The following is a 14,967-nucleotide window of genomic DNA, read 5'->3' as shown; positions in this document are numbered from 1 at the left end:
TATAGCAACATACCTGCAGAAGGGAGAACATGGGAGGCGCCCAGCAGCACCCCCCCAACACACACATAGCAATCCAGCACCCTTCAAGGGACCCAGTCCTGCCAGTAGGGGCTGGGTCCCAGGCTCTCTGTGGCCCTGGCTCCGCCCTTGGGAGGGTCATCCCAGTGGTCTGACAGCAGAGTTGGCATGGTAGGGGCTGTGGGCCTGGCTAAGCCCGGGGGGCCTCACACCTGTACCCTTCCCTCATTTGGAGATTCCCAGAGAGAAGGCCTTGCCTGGAGTGTACCCTGTTGCCCACAGGACCAGGACACTGGGCCCCTCTCTGGCTGCTGGGAGGCAGGGGCAGGGGGGGGGGACCCAGGGCCCGTATGGTTTTGTGGGCCAGAAACTGCCCTGTGATTCAGACCTGGCCTGGCCATGTGACAGAAAGCATGCCTGCCCTGATCCACGTCAAGGCATGTCCCTGAACAAAGACCATTCTTTCAAGAGGAGTCCCATGAGCTTCCTAAACTGACAGGGCACAAAGCCAGTCGTTCTTCCAAGTCCACGGGGCCTCCAGGGCTGCCTCACTTGGCACCACCATCCTGCAGCACCCGCCCTCTCTCTGACTCATGTGACTAGTCACCAAGCACCTTCAAAGAAACTAAATCTCTTTCTCCTTCGCTGGTTCAAAACCTGGGCCCCTGGGCTCACTCTTCCATCCTGGCCTCAAAGACCTCCTTCCGAGCCCACCTCACAACACGTGATCCCTTGAAGTAAAAGCCCTGGGCAGCCACCCCCACCCTTCCCAGGCTCCCACACAGCTCATCTGGTTCCTGCACAAACCACGCTCCCAGCCCACCCCTTAGGGCCTACAGGGGCCTTAACGCATGTGCACAGCTTCTCATGCTCCCTCTCTTGAGTGTGGACTGCACTCAACGTGGTGGAACATGGTGGAAACAATGGAGGACGTCTGAGATGGGTCATAAAACACCCTGGAGGGGCGCCTGGTGGCTCAGTTGGTTAAGTGTCTGCCTTCCACTCCCAGTCATGATCCCAGGGTCCTGGGATCGAGTCCTACATCAGGCTCCCTGCTTACTGGGGAGCCTGCTTCTCTCTCCCTCCTGTTGCTCCCCCGCCTGTGAGCTCTCGCTTGTGCACTGTCTCTCACATAAATACACAAAACCTTTAAAAAATTAAAACCACCCCGCAGCGTCCGCTTTCCATTCCCCTGGGATCGCTTGCTCTGGGAGAAACCCCGAGTGGTGAGAATACTCAAGCAGCTTCACAAAGGTCCACATGACAAGGAGTGGAGGTCTCCGGCCCCAGCCAGTCCAGCTGGCTCATTTCTGGCCGACACTGTGACTGCCATCCCCGGAGACCCTCAGCCAGAACCAGCCACCTGCCGCCACATTTCCTAACCCACAGAAACTTTGACCTAATAAATGTCTAAGTTTCTAAGTTTTGGGGCAACTTGACTCACAGTGGTAGTCAATGCATACAGGCCTCTGGACAAGGTGTACAGGGCTGAAACAAAAGACTCAACTCAAAATTTACTCAAACTGTAAAACTGTATTTATTATCTATGAAATCATAATCCCAAGGTGGACGATCCTAGAACCAACAAGATCAGGGGCTCGGGGACATCACCGGGCTCTTTCTGCTCTGGAGTCTCCGTGTCAGGCCTTTGTCTTCCGGGTTGTCCCCCTGTGGTCACGAGCTGACTGCAGCAGTCTCTGTCACCAGCCCTCCACACGCCAGCAGCTAAAGCTGGCTACAAAAGAAGGCGCCATTGAGTGCCCTGGGCAGATTGTGGGGGGAACCCCCCCCCCGGACTGTTCCCTGTGCCCTGTTGCTCTGAGCTGGGGCACATGCTCCTCTCTCAAACTTCTGACCCTGAGCTAGGGAGGGGTCTGGACTCCCCAGACGACTTCAGCTGCAGCAGCTAAATCAGGTTTCTATTCTCTGTGTCCCCATGAGAATACAGGGCCTGGTTACTGCTCACTGAACAAGGAAGAGATGTGGGGGTTCAGAAGAGACAACCCCCAGCCCCAAGTGGTGAAGTCAGAGACTATCCCTTGAAAAACAACAGGGAGTCATCTGGGCATAAGTGTGAGCAAAGTCACGGAACACAAAAACTCCAGAGTAGTGATAACCTGGGGGGCTGGAGGGGCGGAGGCAGGGCTCAGATTCCATAGAACCTGTTAACACCCACAGGCTCGGGAAAGGAAATGGTCACGTTTGTGGCACATGTCCGCAGGCAAGCTGCCTGCTCTCCAGATGGCGGACTGGCCTCTAGGACTCTCCCCAGTGTGCTACCTGGGGAGAACAGTCCAGCAACCCAGCAACCAGTGACGTAGGAAACGTCACTTACTTCGTCAGAACCGTAATATGAAGCCGAGTCCAGGCCTTTCCAGATTCCCTTCGGCTCCAGTGCAGCCACCAGCCTCCCAAGGAGTCACCGGCATCTTCTGCAGGAGATACTGCTATAGGAATGTTGACAGTCATGAAGTCCTAGCATTCCAGAGACAGGAGTTGAGATACCTAGTTGTTTTCCAGAACCTCAACAGAGCCCTCCAGGCCTCTGAAATAGCCTGGTGGGTGGGGCTCCCACAGTGTGACACAGTCCTAGGGAGGAGCTGCCACTGTCACGGGAACCTGGTTGCCTCTCTCCTGGCAGCAGGGACTTATCCGCTCCACAGCAGAACCCCTCAGACTAGACTACCCTTCCTATCTGGAGGTTGGGTAAAGGCAGCCTGGAACGCAAGATCTGAGTAACCCCAGTAGCAGCGGAGAGCTGCCACGACAAGGGCTGAGGTTGCTTCCTCCTCCCCTGCCCAGCCCTCTGGGAAAGCTCCGGTGCCACTGAAGCAGGCTTCGCGGGGCCAGCGGACAAGCCTCCGGAGGCCTGCCTTCCATCCTTCCCAGGAATGGGGAAATGCCGGTTCCCGCGGCGAGTGTAAATACTGAGGCAGGGCCCGGGATCCCTGTCCTTGCCTGCCCGCAGCCGTAACCGCACGTCCAGGTCCCTCACTGTCCCGCCCATAGGGCCATATATCCTGCCATCTGCGGCCGCCTCGTCGTCTGCCCCGCTAAGAAGACAGCGTCCCAAGCCCGACAGGCCCTCCCCCCGGCCAGCTGCAGCCGAGAGCCCAGCCCTTGGCCACCGCAGCGGCTCGCCACCACCTTCCCCCGTGAGCCTCTCACGGAGTCCTCCCTGACCAGGCGGCCCGACCCGCAGCCGCCGCCGCCGCCGCCAGGAGAGGAGCATTCCAAGAGGCGGTGCTGCATGCTGGGACCTGTAGTCCGCGGCCCGACCTCGGCAGACAGGTCTCTCAGGTTCCTTCAGCCCCAAGAGCCCGCGACCCCAACCGGCCCCAACGCCCCGGAACGAGCTGCACCGGCTCGACCACACGGTGCCCGTCGGCCCGCGGGGGATCAGTAGCGGCCGAGTCAACCCCCCAGAATCCACCCCGGAAAGAGAACTGCAGCCGGGGCTACTACACCGACCCGCGACTGCAGAGCTCGGGAGCCACGCCTCTCCGGGGGGAGGGCCCTTTCGCCGTTTGAGTGCGATTGGGCCGCGGTGTCAGGTGGTCCGGCGGTAACCGCGGCGACTGAGCGGGAGCGCGCGGGGCGTGCGGCGGACTGGCTTTACTTCCGGGGCCGCGCTCGGCGCCGGGGGCGCGGGCAGCCCCCGGGAACTCGGGGCGCCCAGGATGCGGGCGCCAGCCAGGGAGCTCTTTCGGGACGCCGACTTCCCGGCTTCGGACTCCTCGCTTTTCTCTAACTTCTCCACGCCGCTGGCCCAGTTCCGCGAGGACATCACATGGAGGCGGCCGCAGGTGGGGCGGCTGGCGCGGGCCCCAAACCTCGGGTCGCGCCCCGAACCTCGACCTGGGTCTCAAACCTCGCGCAGGGCCCCGAACCTCGGGCTGGGTCCCGAACCTCGGGCCGAGCCTTGAACCTTGGGTCAGGCCCCGCGCGCTGCCTCAGGCGGGGTGCCGCTGCGGCCCTTAGGAGCGGGGTGGGGGGAGGGTGCCCCGCGAGGGAGCCAGCGCGAATCTTGGTTCCGAAGGCGTTCGGGCAGGGCGAGAAGTCCGGTGCAGCAGACGCCAGCCCGGCCCTCTTCTCTGACGGGCGTCCGGCCGGCCGAGCCTCTGGGCCGCACGGCTCTCCCGGCCACAGGCGCCCGGCTCTGTTTCCCGCGTTTGCCGGGATGGACCGTGCTCTTGCTCTTCTGGAAGGCAGGGCTGTTCGCACCGGCATTTCCGCATGGGAACTCTTGACGCTGTCCATGGAGAGGGACGCTCCTGCCTAGTGCTGCGTGCGCTAGTGCAGACCATCTTTACAAATGGTTCATGGGATAAGTAAGACCTGGGGAGAGCCCTCCCCTGCCGGCAAGTACCGCTGCATGGTCTGTCACCAGCCCTCGCAGCAGCGTGGCTCAGGTCACAGAGGTGCTCAGGAAGCACGAAAGTGCCAGTGGAATTGGGATTAAAAATGCATTTTAGGCACAGAGGGAGGCCTTTAGAGGGTTTTAGTGGAGGAGGGATTTGAGTGAGTTTATGTTTGAAGAAGCTCACTTTTACTGCTGGCTGGGAAGTGGACTGACAGGGCAGGAATGCAGTGGTCCTAGAGAGAGGTGCAGGGGCTCAGGGTAGCATGGCACCCTGTAGGACAGGGGCTTTGAAGTGGATGGATTTGAGAAATAATTTGGAGGGGGTTAATGAGTCTTAGTGACCAATTGGAGGTAGAGGGTGAGGATGAAGCAAGGATCAAGAACGACTTCCAGATTTGTAGCCTGGGCACCTGGGTAGATGGTGCTCCTGTTTGATGTGCTGGAGACACTGGGATGTGGGGAATAGCTAGGAATGGAACTTTGGCGTTCCATTTTGCTCGCACAGGTGTGAGCAGAGCTGTCCACAGGCAGGTGGGCTTGAGAGTTAGGTGTTCAGGAAGTTCTGGGCTAGAGGACCCAGACATCTGGGAATGGGGTCCATAACAGGGCTGAGGGCCCCAAACAGTACTTCAGCAGAAAGTGGGTCTGAAGAAGAAGAGAGGGCTTGGAACTGAGCCTTGAGGGCCCGTAACATTCCCTAGAGGGTTCAAGCAGGAGTCCTGACAGGTAGCTTGGAGAGCCAGCAGGCGGTGAGGTGAAAGGACAGCCAGGAAAACATGGAACCATGGGAGCCAAGAGGGGACTGTGGGGGAGTGCAAGGGGACAGCCACTGTTCTGTGATGCTGCCAAGTGTCAGGAAAGACGAGAACAGAGTGAGCCCTTTGGATTTGACAACACAGAGGTGACTAGCCTAGAGGCTGGAGGAGCCCATGCTTAGGGAGCAGGATGGAGGAAGTAAGGAAGGCAGCTCTTTCACAAGAAGTCTGTCAGAGAAGGGAAGACTCAAGGGGAGATAATGCAGAGGGGGGCAGTATCTTACAGAAGATGGGGGTTCTCTCTGCCTTATGCTGGTGGAATTCTCCCTGCAGGGGTGGAGGAGGGAGGGGGTCATGGGAGGAACGCTGGCTCTAAAGAAGGCAGGAGAGGGGATCAGGCGGGGGTTGCTTCTGAGGAAGCTTCTGGCAAGGTCATCAGCTCAGAGGGTCGTGGGAAAGGGTGAGGGCATGGAAGTGTTAGGAGGGGAAAGGGGAAGGTATAAAGTAGTCTGGGTTTGGGGAAATCAAGCAGGATTCTAGCAGTATGGAGGATCTGTCTGAGATTTGCCATTACGAACTTAAAGTGAAACCACTTTCTAGGGCAAGTTAGCTGTTTCGAGAAGGGAGATGGTAGGACTCATCTAGAGTTGCAGTTTTGCCATTTTAGGAAGGTAGACAGAGACAGGACCCTAGGACTTAAGCCGGATGGGGTGATCTAAAGCCAGGAGGGGCTATGGGAGGCCAGCTGCTTCCCCTTCCCTCTTACGCAATATGGGTGACCAGAAGAGCTCCTCCCCAGGCCTGTCACCTCGATCCTGTCTTCTTAGTTTTAGAGACTAGTCTTCAGGCATGATGTAACTGGGTGATATTCTTTATTTCAGGAAATTTGTGCCACGCCCCGGCTGTTTGCAGATAACCCACTGGACGGACAGGTGAAGCAAGGGCTGCTGGGAGACTGCTGGCTCCTGTGTGCCTGTGCCGCTCTGCAGAAGAGCCAGCAGCTCCTGAACCAGGTATCTGGGGCGGGCAGGGCTGCTCTTCCGCTGTCTTCCTGTCCGCTGTGCGCAGGAAGGAAGGCGGAGGCAGGGCAGCTGAAGCTCCTGCTCTGTGTGCTCTGCTGTGGCTGTCTGGTGTAGCTGATGGAAGAGACAGATCTGCGCTCAGGCCACAGGGGCTCTGAGGTGTGCCCAGGGTTCCAGCATGTGGGCTTTCCCCTCTGTTCTGCCCTTCTGAGCCCTCGGCTCTCATGCAGGCTGTGCGCTTGGGATGCAAAGATGAGCACAGCTACCCAGAGTAGGGAAGGTTCGGCTGGCAGGTCCTATGCCCTTGGTTTGGAGTATGTTTCCCTAGCTAGTTGATTTTTTTGTTTTTAACAGTTTTGAACATAAATTGACAAAAGGTGGTTAAAACAGAGGCTAGGCTAATAGCACAGGTATAAAAGGCCTGCTCAGTGTGCTTCTCAGGAGCCTCACAGCTTTGTTTGGCTCCTGCCTGGACGTTATTGATTAAAGCAGCAACACTGACAGTAGTGACCCCTTTGGAGCTACTCTCATGTCCCAAGGCCCTGCTAATCACACCATAGTTGCTGGCCTTTGTGCTTAGGGCCTGTCTGGCTTTGACCCTCATTTGCAAACAACGCTAAAACCGTTGATAACATGTTCATAGTCAGTAAGTGACAGAGCAGGACCGGACAAGCTTGTGTAGGTGCAGAGCCCACCTGTGTCTTATTCTGGGTCAGAACTCCAAAGCCTGCAGTGAACGCACTGGGTCCAGGCCCTGGCAGAATTGCTGAGACCCCCACCCCTGCCCCACCTGCAGCTGGGGGGTCACTGTGACTGCCATCCGCAGCCAGCTCTGCTGAGAATTGCCTGTAAAAGTCATGTTTGTTTTGGATTTAGATCAAGAGCTTATTTGGGACAGTAAGACATCATTGTTGGCCTTAAGGTTTTAGAGACACTCGGCAGTGTGGTCCTAAGATGTTTTACTAGAAAGTCTGTTAGTTTTCTATGTGGCTACTGGGTTTTGCATCCACATGGACATCCAGCTGTGGAGCGAAGTCAGGACCCAGGCAGAGAAGCAGGGGAGTGTGGAGCAGCTCTTGTGACAGTGCGTGGGAAACAGTGCATGGTTTGTCTCTCATGCTCTCCTTTTGCCTTTCCCTGTGCGTGGTAGGTCTTCCCTCCAGGACAGCCAAGCTGGCGTGACCACACGTACCGTGGCTCCTTTACTTGTCGAATCTGGCAGTTTGGACACTGGCTGGAGGTGACCATAGATGACCGTCTGCCTTGTCTTGCAGGGAGACTCTGCTTCTCCCGGTGCCAGAGAGAGGATGTGTTCTGGCTTCCCCTATTGGAGAAGGTCTATGCCAAGTACGCGTGCCGAAGGCTGAAGGGGCCAGGCTGGGGTGGGCTGGGGAGCCACAGCTGCCTTAGGCCATTCCCAGGCAGCACGTTTCTGCTCTCCCTGGGCTGAGTGCCCTCCTCAGTCCCCAGAACCTGGCAGCCAGGCCTGCGGTGGGACCGACCTGTCCAGAGACAGAAACTCTGAGACAGGGCCTGTAGTGCCCATCTCTGTGCCCCCCCACACACACAACCCCACCCCTGCTACCCACTCCCTCTTTCCCTGTCCTCGCTTCAAAGTCAGGGAGGAGTAAAGCCACCCAGGTCTCTGTGCTTGCTTATCGAGATCCTGCCTGAGGCCGTGCCCCTCACCCCAGGTCTGAATGGGAAAATGGCCGTCTTAGAATATACTGCTCAGCCTGCCAGAAGAGGCTGCTGTGATAAGCAGACCTTTGCACAAAGGGAGTAAGGCAGGCCTGCAGTGATGTGGGTGCGAGTGCCTCCATCCCAGGACCACGGTGGGGTTCGATCTGGAGAAGTGGAGCAGTGCGTGTTCACAGCCTCACGCCTCATGCTGCCTCCCGCTTGTGTCCATGCTGGAGGCCATAGGGCGGGGCTGGGCCCACTGTGCAGTGTGGCCTTTGAGAGTCCAGTGATGTCTGTGCTTGGTGAGGATGAGGCAGGAGTAAAGAGAAGCTACTGAAGTGGAGGGTCAGGTGATTTGAGGGTGTTGCAGATGGAAGAGAGGCAGGCCGCTGTGTCCCTGTGCCAGAGGCTCACTTCCTGTGATTATGTCTCCCCAGGGTCTACGGGTCCTATGAGCACCTGTGGGCGGGGCAGGTGGCTGATGCCCTGGTGGACCTCACTGGGGGCCTGGCAGAAAGGTGGAGCCTGAAGGACTTGGTCAGAACCAGTGGCCAACAGGACAGGCCTGGCGGCTCAGAGCACAGGACTTGTCGGCAGTTGCTCAACCTCAAGGACCGGTGTCTGATAAGCTGCTCGGTGCTCAGCCCCAGAGCAGGTGAGGCAGCAGGCAGGTGCCCGTGGGATGGGCCTGTGCCCCTGTGCCCCACAGCCACACACGGGCTGGTTCTCAGGGCCCCCGTCAGGACTGAGTGGAAAACAAGACATTTGTCTTTCAAACCCAGTGTCTGGTGTGTGACCTTCCCCTGCCACCTGTCCTTCTCCAGAGGGAGGGTCCCCTTTTCCCTTGATTTTTTTCTTTCTCCCCAACTTCGCGAGTAGGTTGAGGCTGGAACCTCTGCCAGGGCGGCCGCCACCAGAAACTCCAGAACCTGGGGTGGCGGCATTTCTGGCCCATGGCACCCTGGCAGAATCAGACTCAGGTTTTCGTTTGAGTGGTTTCCGTGCTCATTAAAGGAAGTTTCTCAAAATGAAGAAACCATGCACACAGAACTGTTTTGACTTTTCCATGACCCTCGGGGCTTTTCCACAAACAGTCTTGTGTGTTGTACCTCGTGCTCCCTTTGCTTTCTCTGGCGCTGTGTGGACTGCAGGTGTCTCATTCTGTCAGCCGGGCTGCTGTGTCTTCTTACTCTGCCCCTTAACATCACCCGTTTCAGGGCTTTCCAGTCTCTCACATTAGGGACAGAATTACTGAATGTTTCCATATTTAACAGCCTGCATGTTTAGGATGATTCTCATAATGGGTTTTTTGGCCCAAGGACACAGACGTTGAAATAAACAGTGTGTGTGGACAGTGAATGCCACTGGGCTGGGCACAGGTCAGGCTGCCACCACTCTGTGAGGGGGTAGGGGGAGGCCCACAGGTGCCATGCTGACTGTGCAGGGTGCGGCGTCAGAACTCTCCCTGAGGCTTGGCATCAGCCGCCCCCAAGCTGGGGCAGGGCTCATTCTTAGCACCCCAGGCTTTGCAGAAACCTCCAGACAAAGCAGGGGGTGCTGCCGTCGCTCAGCTGGATCCCGCAGAGGGGTCTCGGCGCTGGGGATTTGGGCAGACACTCAGAGTGGTGGCTACAGCGCCATTCTAAGGAAAGGTTTTTCTTTTTCTTTTCTTTTTTAAGATTTTATTTATTTATTTGAAAGATCACAAGTAGGCAGAGAGGCAGGCAGAGACAGAGAGAGGGGGAAGCTGAGCAAAGAACCTGATGCAGGGCTCAATCCCAGGACTCAATCATGACCTGAGCCGAAGGCAGAGACTTTAATCCAGGGAGCCACCCAGGTGCCCCTAAAGAAAGCTTTTTAAGGACATTCTAGAAATTTCTTTTTCTTTCTGGACTGCCACCCCTCTTCTACAGGTGGGGCTCTAGTCACCATTTGGCTCCTACACTTCCATATGGTATGACCCAAGGGACTCTGGGCAAATAGGGTTGTTTCCTTTCTGGGTCTCCAATCTGCCCCCCAGCAGTGTTTGGTCCCACAATCTCTGGCCACGCAGTGCCCCCCTGCCCACTCAGCTAGCTGGCCTGGCCAGGAGATTGCTCTTCTTGGAGGTCCCAGACCTGTTGCTGACAACCCTGTAGCCGCACCTTTGAGATCCCGCCTTGCACTGCCTTGTCAGCTGGCCAGCCTTGCTCCTCCATCCCAGCGGGGACCGAGGCCCCAAGAAGGGAATGGCCAGCTGGGCCCTTGGCAGCCGAGCCACAGTCTACACCCAGGTCCTCAGCCGGGGCTCTGCACTGGCTCAGGCCACTCCTAAGCTCACTTGTCCACAGTGGTCAGGAAAGGAGCCCCAGCTGTCCATTGGGAGCTAGGCGCTGCCATGGCCACGGTCGGGTGGGCTAATGTATCCCATGGGAAGGGAGACAGACCGGTGCATGTGCCCAGTTTGGGGACTTCCAGCCTACAACCCAGCCATTCCTCACCCAGGTGCCAGGGAGCTGGGGGAGTTTCATGCCTTCATTGTGTCGGATCTGCGAGAGCTCCAGGGCCGGGCCGGCCAGAGCCTCCTGCTGCTGCGTATTCAGAATCCCTGGGGCCGGCGGTGCTGGCAGGGGCCCTGGAGAGAGGGGTGAGTGTGGCTGAGGGCCGAGACTGTGCTGCTGTCAGGGAAGGCAGGGGTCTGGGGCCCCGAGCGGCAGTGAAGAGCTGTTTTGAGGCTAGCAGCAGCTCAGGCACAGCCTTCACAAGCCTGCTTAGGGGATCAGCCCTGGACAGACAGGTCCAGAGGTAGGAGCCTCAGAGAGGGAGGGGGGTATGGCCAGGGCAGAGCCAATCTGAGCTGGGCCGGCAAGAAACTGGCAGGTCACGGAGCTCCCGTCAGTGCTGTCAGCTCAGGGATGACGGGCCGCCGCTGAAAGAAGCTGCCTTCCAGGGGCGAAGGGTGGAGCCAGGTAGACCCAGCCGATGAGTCCGAGTTGCTGTCCCAGCTGCAGGAAGGAGAGTTCTGGGTGGAGGAGGAGGAGTTCCTCCGGGAGTTTGATGAAGTCACCGTTGGCTTCCCGATCACGGAGGCCGGCTACCTGCAGAGCCTCTACTCAGGTAAAGGGGAGGCCTAACCTGGGACAGGCCCTTGTAGGGGTACGCCAACCTGCACAGGCTCTCTGAGCCTCCCTGCCTCCGGATGTCAGGGCTGAGCAGCACCAGCCCAGCCCTCGCCCCCGGGCCCTATTCTGCTCACCCTGTGTGCGGAGTGAGCGCTCCATCCCCTCCCATCCCAGGCGGCTTGAGGTGGTGGGAGACTGCAGGGCTCCTGCCTCCAGGGTGCTGTAGCTGGTGCTGGTGAGAGTGGCAGGGAAGCCCGAGTGGGAGCCCTTTCCTGAGGCTGCTGCCTGCTGGTTCTTCCCTAGAAAAGGCGCTGTGCCACACTCAGGAACTGCCTGGGGCCTGGGTCAAGGGGCAGTCGGCAGGAGGCTGTCGGAACAACAGCGGCTTTCCCAGCAACCCCAAATACTGGCTGCGGGTCTCAGAACCAAGCGAGGTGTTTGTTGCCGTCCTGCAGAGACCCAGGGTGCGTGCCACGGGCCGGGCAGGCCGGGCTCGGGCACCGGCGAGGGGCGAGTGTGCCGTGAGGAGCCCGGCCAGCTTCCTGAGCGAGGACTACCAGGCCGTGGGCCTGCATATCTGGAAGGTAACTCCTCCTGGGCCTGGCTCCCTGCTCAGGGCCTGAGAGTGCTGGGACATGAGCGAGCGCCGGGAGCCTTACCTGCCTCATCCTCCCGGGTCGCCTATCTGCTGGGGCTCCCACAGACCCAGCTCTGCCCAGCCCGGCCCGTGTCTGTTGGACAAAGGGAGATGAAGCAGAAGCAGCTGTTGGCTGACTGGCAGGAGGGAACGGGGCCCAGCCCCATCTAGATTGGTCTGCGGTCTCCCAGAGCAGGGGGACTCTGACCCCTGGGTTGAGTGAGAGACCTGGCCTGGGGAGCACTCTGGGCCCGCCCCCGCCATGCTGGGAAGGACCCACAGGTCCAGGTGCTCTTTCGTGAAGTCATTTGAGAGGCCTTTCCAGTGGGCGAAGGTGGCGGGGCCTGTCTCAGGATGGTGGCCCACAGCCCTCCTCTGTGCAGGTGGAGAAGCGGCGGGTCAGCCTGCCCAGGGTCCTGTCCACACCCCCCGTTGCTGGCACCTTGTGCCATGCCTACGACCGGGAGGTCCACCTCCGCTGCGAACTCACACCGGGCTTCTACCTGGCTGTGCCCAGCACCTTCCTGAAGGACGTGCCAGGGCAGTTTCTGCTGCGGGTCTTCTCTAGCGGGAGAATCTCCCTCAGGTGAGGGGCATGGAGGAGCTCTAGGAGAAAAGGGCAGCATGGCCCGGGCAGCTTCATGGGAGGGGTGTGTGTGTCCACGGTCCGGAGCTCGCTGCCAGCCGCCCTCCCGTGTGTCTTTCCCGGGCAGTGCCATCAAGCCATCGGCTGGGAGCCCTGCCCCTGGGGAGGCCCTGCCTGAGGGCGAGTGGGAGACAGTACAGCTGCGGGGCTCCTGGAGAAGCGGCCAGACAGCAGGGGGCAGCAGGAACTTTGCCTCCTACCCTAGCAACCCCTGCTTCCCCCTGTCAGTCCCCGAGGGCCCAGGCCCCCGCTGCATCCGCATCACTCTGCGCCAGCACTGCCAGGACGCCCAGTGCCATCCCATTGGCTTCCACGTCTTCCAGGCAAGCTCCTCCTGATCCGGGGGGCAGGGAGGCTCTCAGAGGGACTGTGTCCCCACGGGTGGCCAGGCATGAAGGTGGCCTGGACTTGGTTGTGTGGGCACAGCCGGGTGGCCGGTCCCATGCAAGATCCATGTCTAGTTTCCTGAAGTCTGTAATTCACTGGGGCCCTGGGTCAGCTCAGACAGCCCCCCGTCCGTTCCCCCAGTTCAGAGCAGCAGTGTCAGGAGGTCAGTTCTGCTCCCCTGAGCTGTGCCTCCTGCCCAGGAGACCCAAGGGTGTGCCCCACCAGGAGCTGCCCCAAAGCCACGTAGCCCCACTCTTCCCTGTGCCCCAACCTTCTGGGGCCACTCTTCCAGGGAGAGGGCGTCCTCTGGGGACCAGGAGGGGACCCTAGCACAGGCTTGCCTGGTGGAGCAGGAAAGGGAGGGAGGGGGCCACAAAAGACAGTGGGGGGCCCATGCGGACAGATGCCACCCAGTGCAAGGCTTAGATAATTCTTGGGTCAGAAAGCTGTCATGCGGTGAAGAGGAGCGGGTGTTGAGGCCCAGGCAGGCCTGTACATCTTAAACGCTACCCCAGATCTCCTTTCTGCACCTCAGCTCTGGCTGTGCTGTGCTGAGCAGACCTGTGGTTGGAGGAAGGGAGACAGATACAGTGTCAGGGTCCAAGGTTGCAGGCCCAGATGCCATGGCAATGAAGTGGCTCACAACCTGCACGTGTGCTCCTCCTGGGGGCTCCACCTCAAGATGGGCTTGATGAGCCAGCGGGTGCCCGAGGAGGGCATAGGCTGGGACGATGGCTGGTGTGGTGGGGGGAGGCACACGTAGCCTGGGCTGTGGATATAGGGCAGGTCTCTGAGAAGCTTGTGTACCTTTGGGAGGACAGAGCCACTGTGCTCCCCAAGAGCGGGGGGGCTCATTATGGAGTCTTGCTTGCCCCAGGCTGTCCCCTGGGGCATCTGTGGGGGAGCTTCGATAAAAACTGGAGCTTTGATAAAAGTGCCAATACCAGGAGCCGGTCAGATGAGTCTTGGGACAGAGCCCTGGGCCGTGTGATGGTGGTAGTCCCCCAGGCAGGGCTGCACACCTAACAAGGGTTATGGGGCCTTGGTGAGCGGTGGGCCCAGCTTGGCAGGCTGGGCGGGTGTCCCCACTGGGAAAGGGCAGGTGTGTGATGTGGGAGATCCAGATCCAGGCAGAGTGCCCCTGTCTTGCCTGACCCCGCACAGCCCAGCCTCAGACAGGCCAAACTGAGGAAGGAGAGCCGTTCCTGTTGGCCACGGCGGCCCAGTGGATAGGCCTCCCCTGTCTGAGCCCGTGTGTCCCCCAGGTTCCGGTGGACGGGGGGAGCCGCAGTTCACCCGGCCTGCTACTTCAGGAGCCTGTGCTGAGCTGTGTGCCGCATCGCTACGCCCAGGAAGTAAGCCGGCTCTGCCACCTGTCGGCAGGGACCTACAGGATCGTGCCCTCCACCTACCTGCCAGACACGGAAGGGGCCTTCACGGTGACCATTGCCACCAGGATAGACAGGTGGGGCTCTAGGGCTGGGGGGGATTCCTCAGCGTGTGTGTGCCCCTCCCTTTCGTCCCCTCTAGCCCACCCACCCCAGCTCCGACCTGTTCCAGCAGAGCAGCAGCAGGCAGGGCATGTCAGCGTGCAGGGGGTGGCAGGAGGCGGGGGCGGCAGGAGGTGAGCGCAGCTGCTCCTCGGGCTGGGGGCCAGCCAGGCTACTGTGTCTTCTATCCCGCAGGCGCTCCATCCACAGCCAGGAGAGGCTGGGGCAGCTCCTCCAGGAGGTAGGTGTGGGGCTGGGGACACGGGCACACTTGTCTCTTGGCAGGAGGGCCAAGGGGCGGGAGCTGCAGTAACAGCTGTGGCAGTGTAGCTGTGGCGGTGCACAAGGGGGGCAGGCCCCAGCTGCCATCCAGGGCAGCCGCTGCCCAGCCCTTGCCATCTTTCCTCCTGCAGGCCTCCTTCATGGCAGTTATGAAAACCTAACCAGGTGACACCCCTCTCCCCCCGCCGTGTCGGCTATAGCGACTGGGGTATCCAAGGGGCTCCCTCCCATGATGCCCCAGCCTTGATGCTGCAGTGGCCAGGCCTGAGCTGGATGACTGCACGTGCTAACGGGTCCAGGCGAAGAGCCCATCCTGCGGGGCCCAGGGCCAGAGGTGCAGCAGGTGCCGCAGGGAGGGCAGGGAGGGAAAGCCACACACACGGCGTCTCTGTTCCTCATGGCTTAGGCCGCAGAGCTTGCCGTTGACCCTCCACGATGTCCCTTCATGGTACCTGCACCTGGCTCTGGAGAGAGGCCTTACAGCAGACCAGAGCAGAGTATGATGATCTTGTTGATAACTATTTATGTGCAACCTTTTTAGGAAATAACTTTATAAATAAACATGAGTACTGAGTGGTTTACA

General features: G+C 59.5%; 1 protein-coding gene across 4 annotated transcripts; it reads left to right on the top strand.

Moving 5' to 3' along the window:
- The first annotated feature begins 3,572 nt into the window (after positions 1-3,572).
- CAPN10 (calpain 10) lies at positions 3,573-14,967 on the top strand. Of its 4 annotated transcripts, none has more exons than XM_045066945.1 (13): positions 3,573-3,824; positions 6,018-6,149; positions 7,309-7,505; positions 8,279-8,496; positions 10,326-10,467; positions 10,771-10,937; positions 11,246-11,526; positions 11,963-12,165; positions 12,454-12,548; positions 13,878-14,077; positions 14,298-14,343; positions 14,516-14,549; positions 14,791-14,967. In XM_045066945.1, the coding sequence occupies exons 1-13, from the start codon at positions 3,699-3,701 to the stop codon at positions 14,885-14,887; spliced, it is 1,938 nt and encodes a 645-aa protein (XP_044922880.1). In that variant the 5' UTR covers positions 3,573-3,698; the 3' UTR covers positions 14,888-14,967. The 4 variants fall into 4 exon arrangements, with proteins under 4 accessions (XP_044922880.1, XP_044922881.1, XP_044922879.1 ...); XM_045066944.1 differs by having other exon boundaries at positions 3,575-3,824; positions 12,293-12,548; XM_045066946.1 differs by having other exon boundaries at positions 10,826-10,937; positions 11,398-11,526; positions 12,293-12,548; positions 14,516-14,967.

Source organism: Mustela putorius, unplaced genomic scaffold (genome assembly GCF_011764305.1).
Source record: "Mustela putorius furo isolate JIRA1106 unplaced genomic scaffold, ASM1176430v1.1 tig00003869_pilon_pilon_pilon, whole genome shotgun sequence".
NCBI classification, from domain to species: Eukaryota; Metazoa; Chordata; class Mammalia; order Carnivora; family Mustelidae; genus Mustela; species Mustela putorius.
The sequence above is the reverse complement of the archived record's forward strand: the minus strand, read 5'-3'. Positions and strand labels throughout refer to the sequence as shown.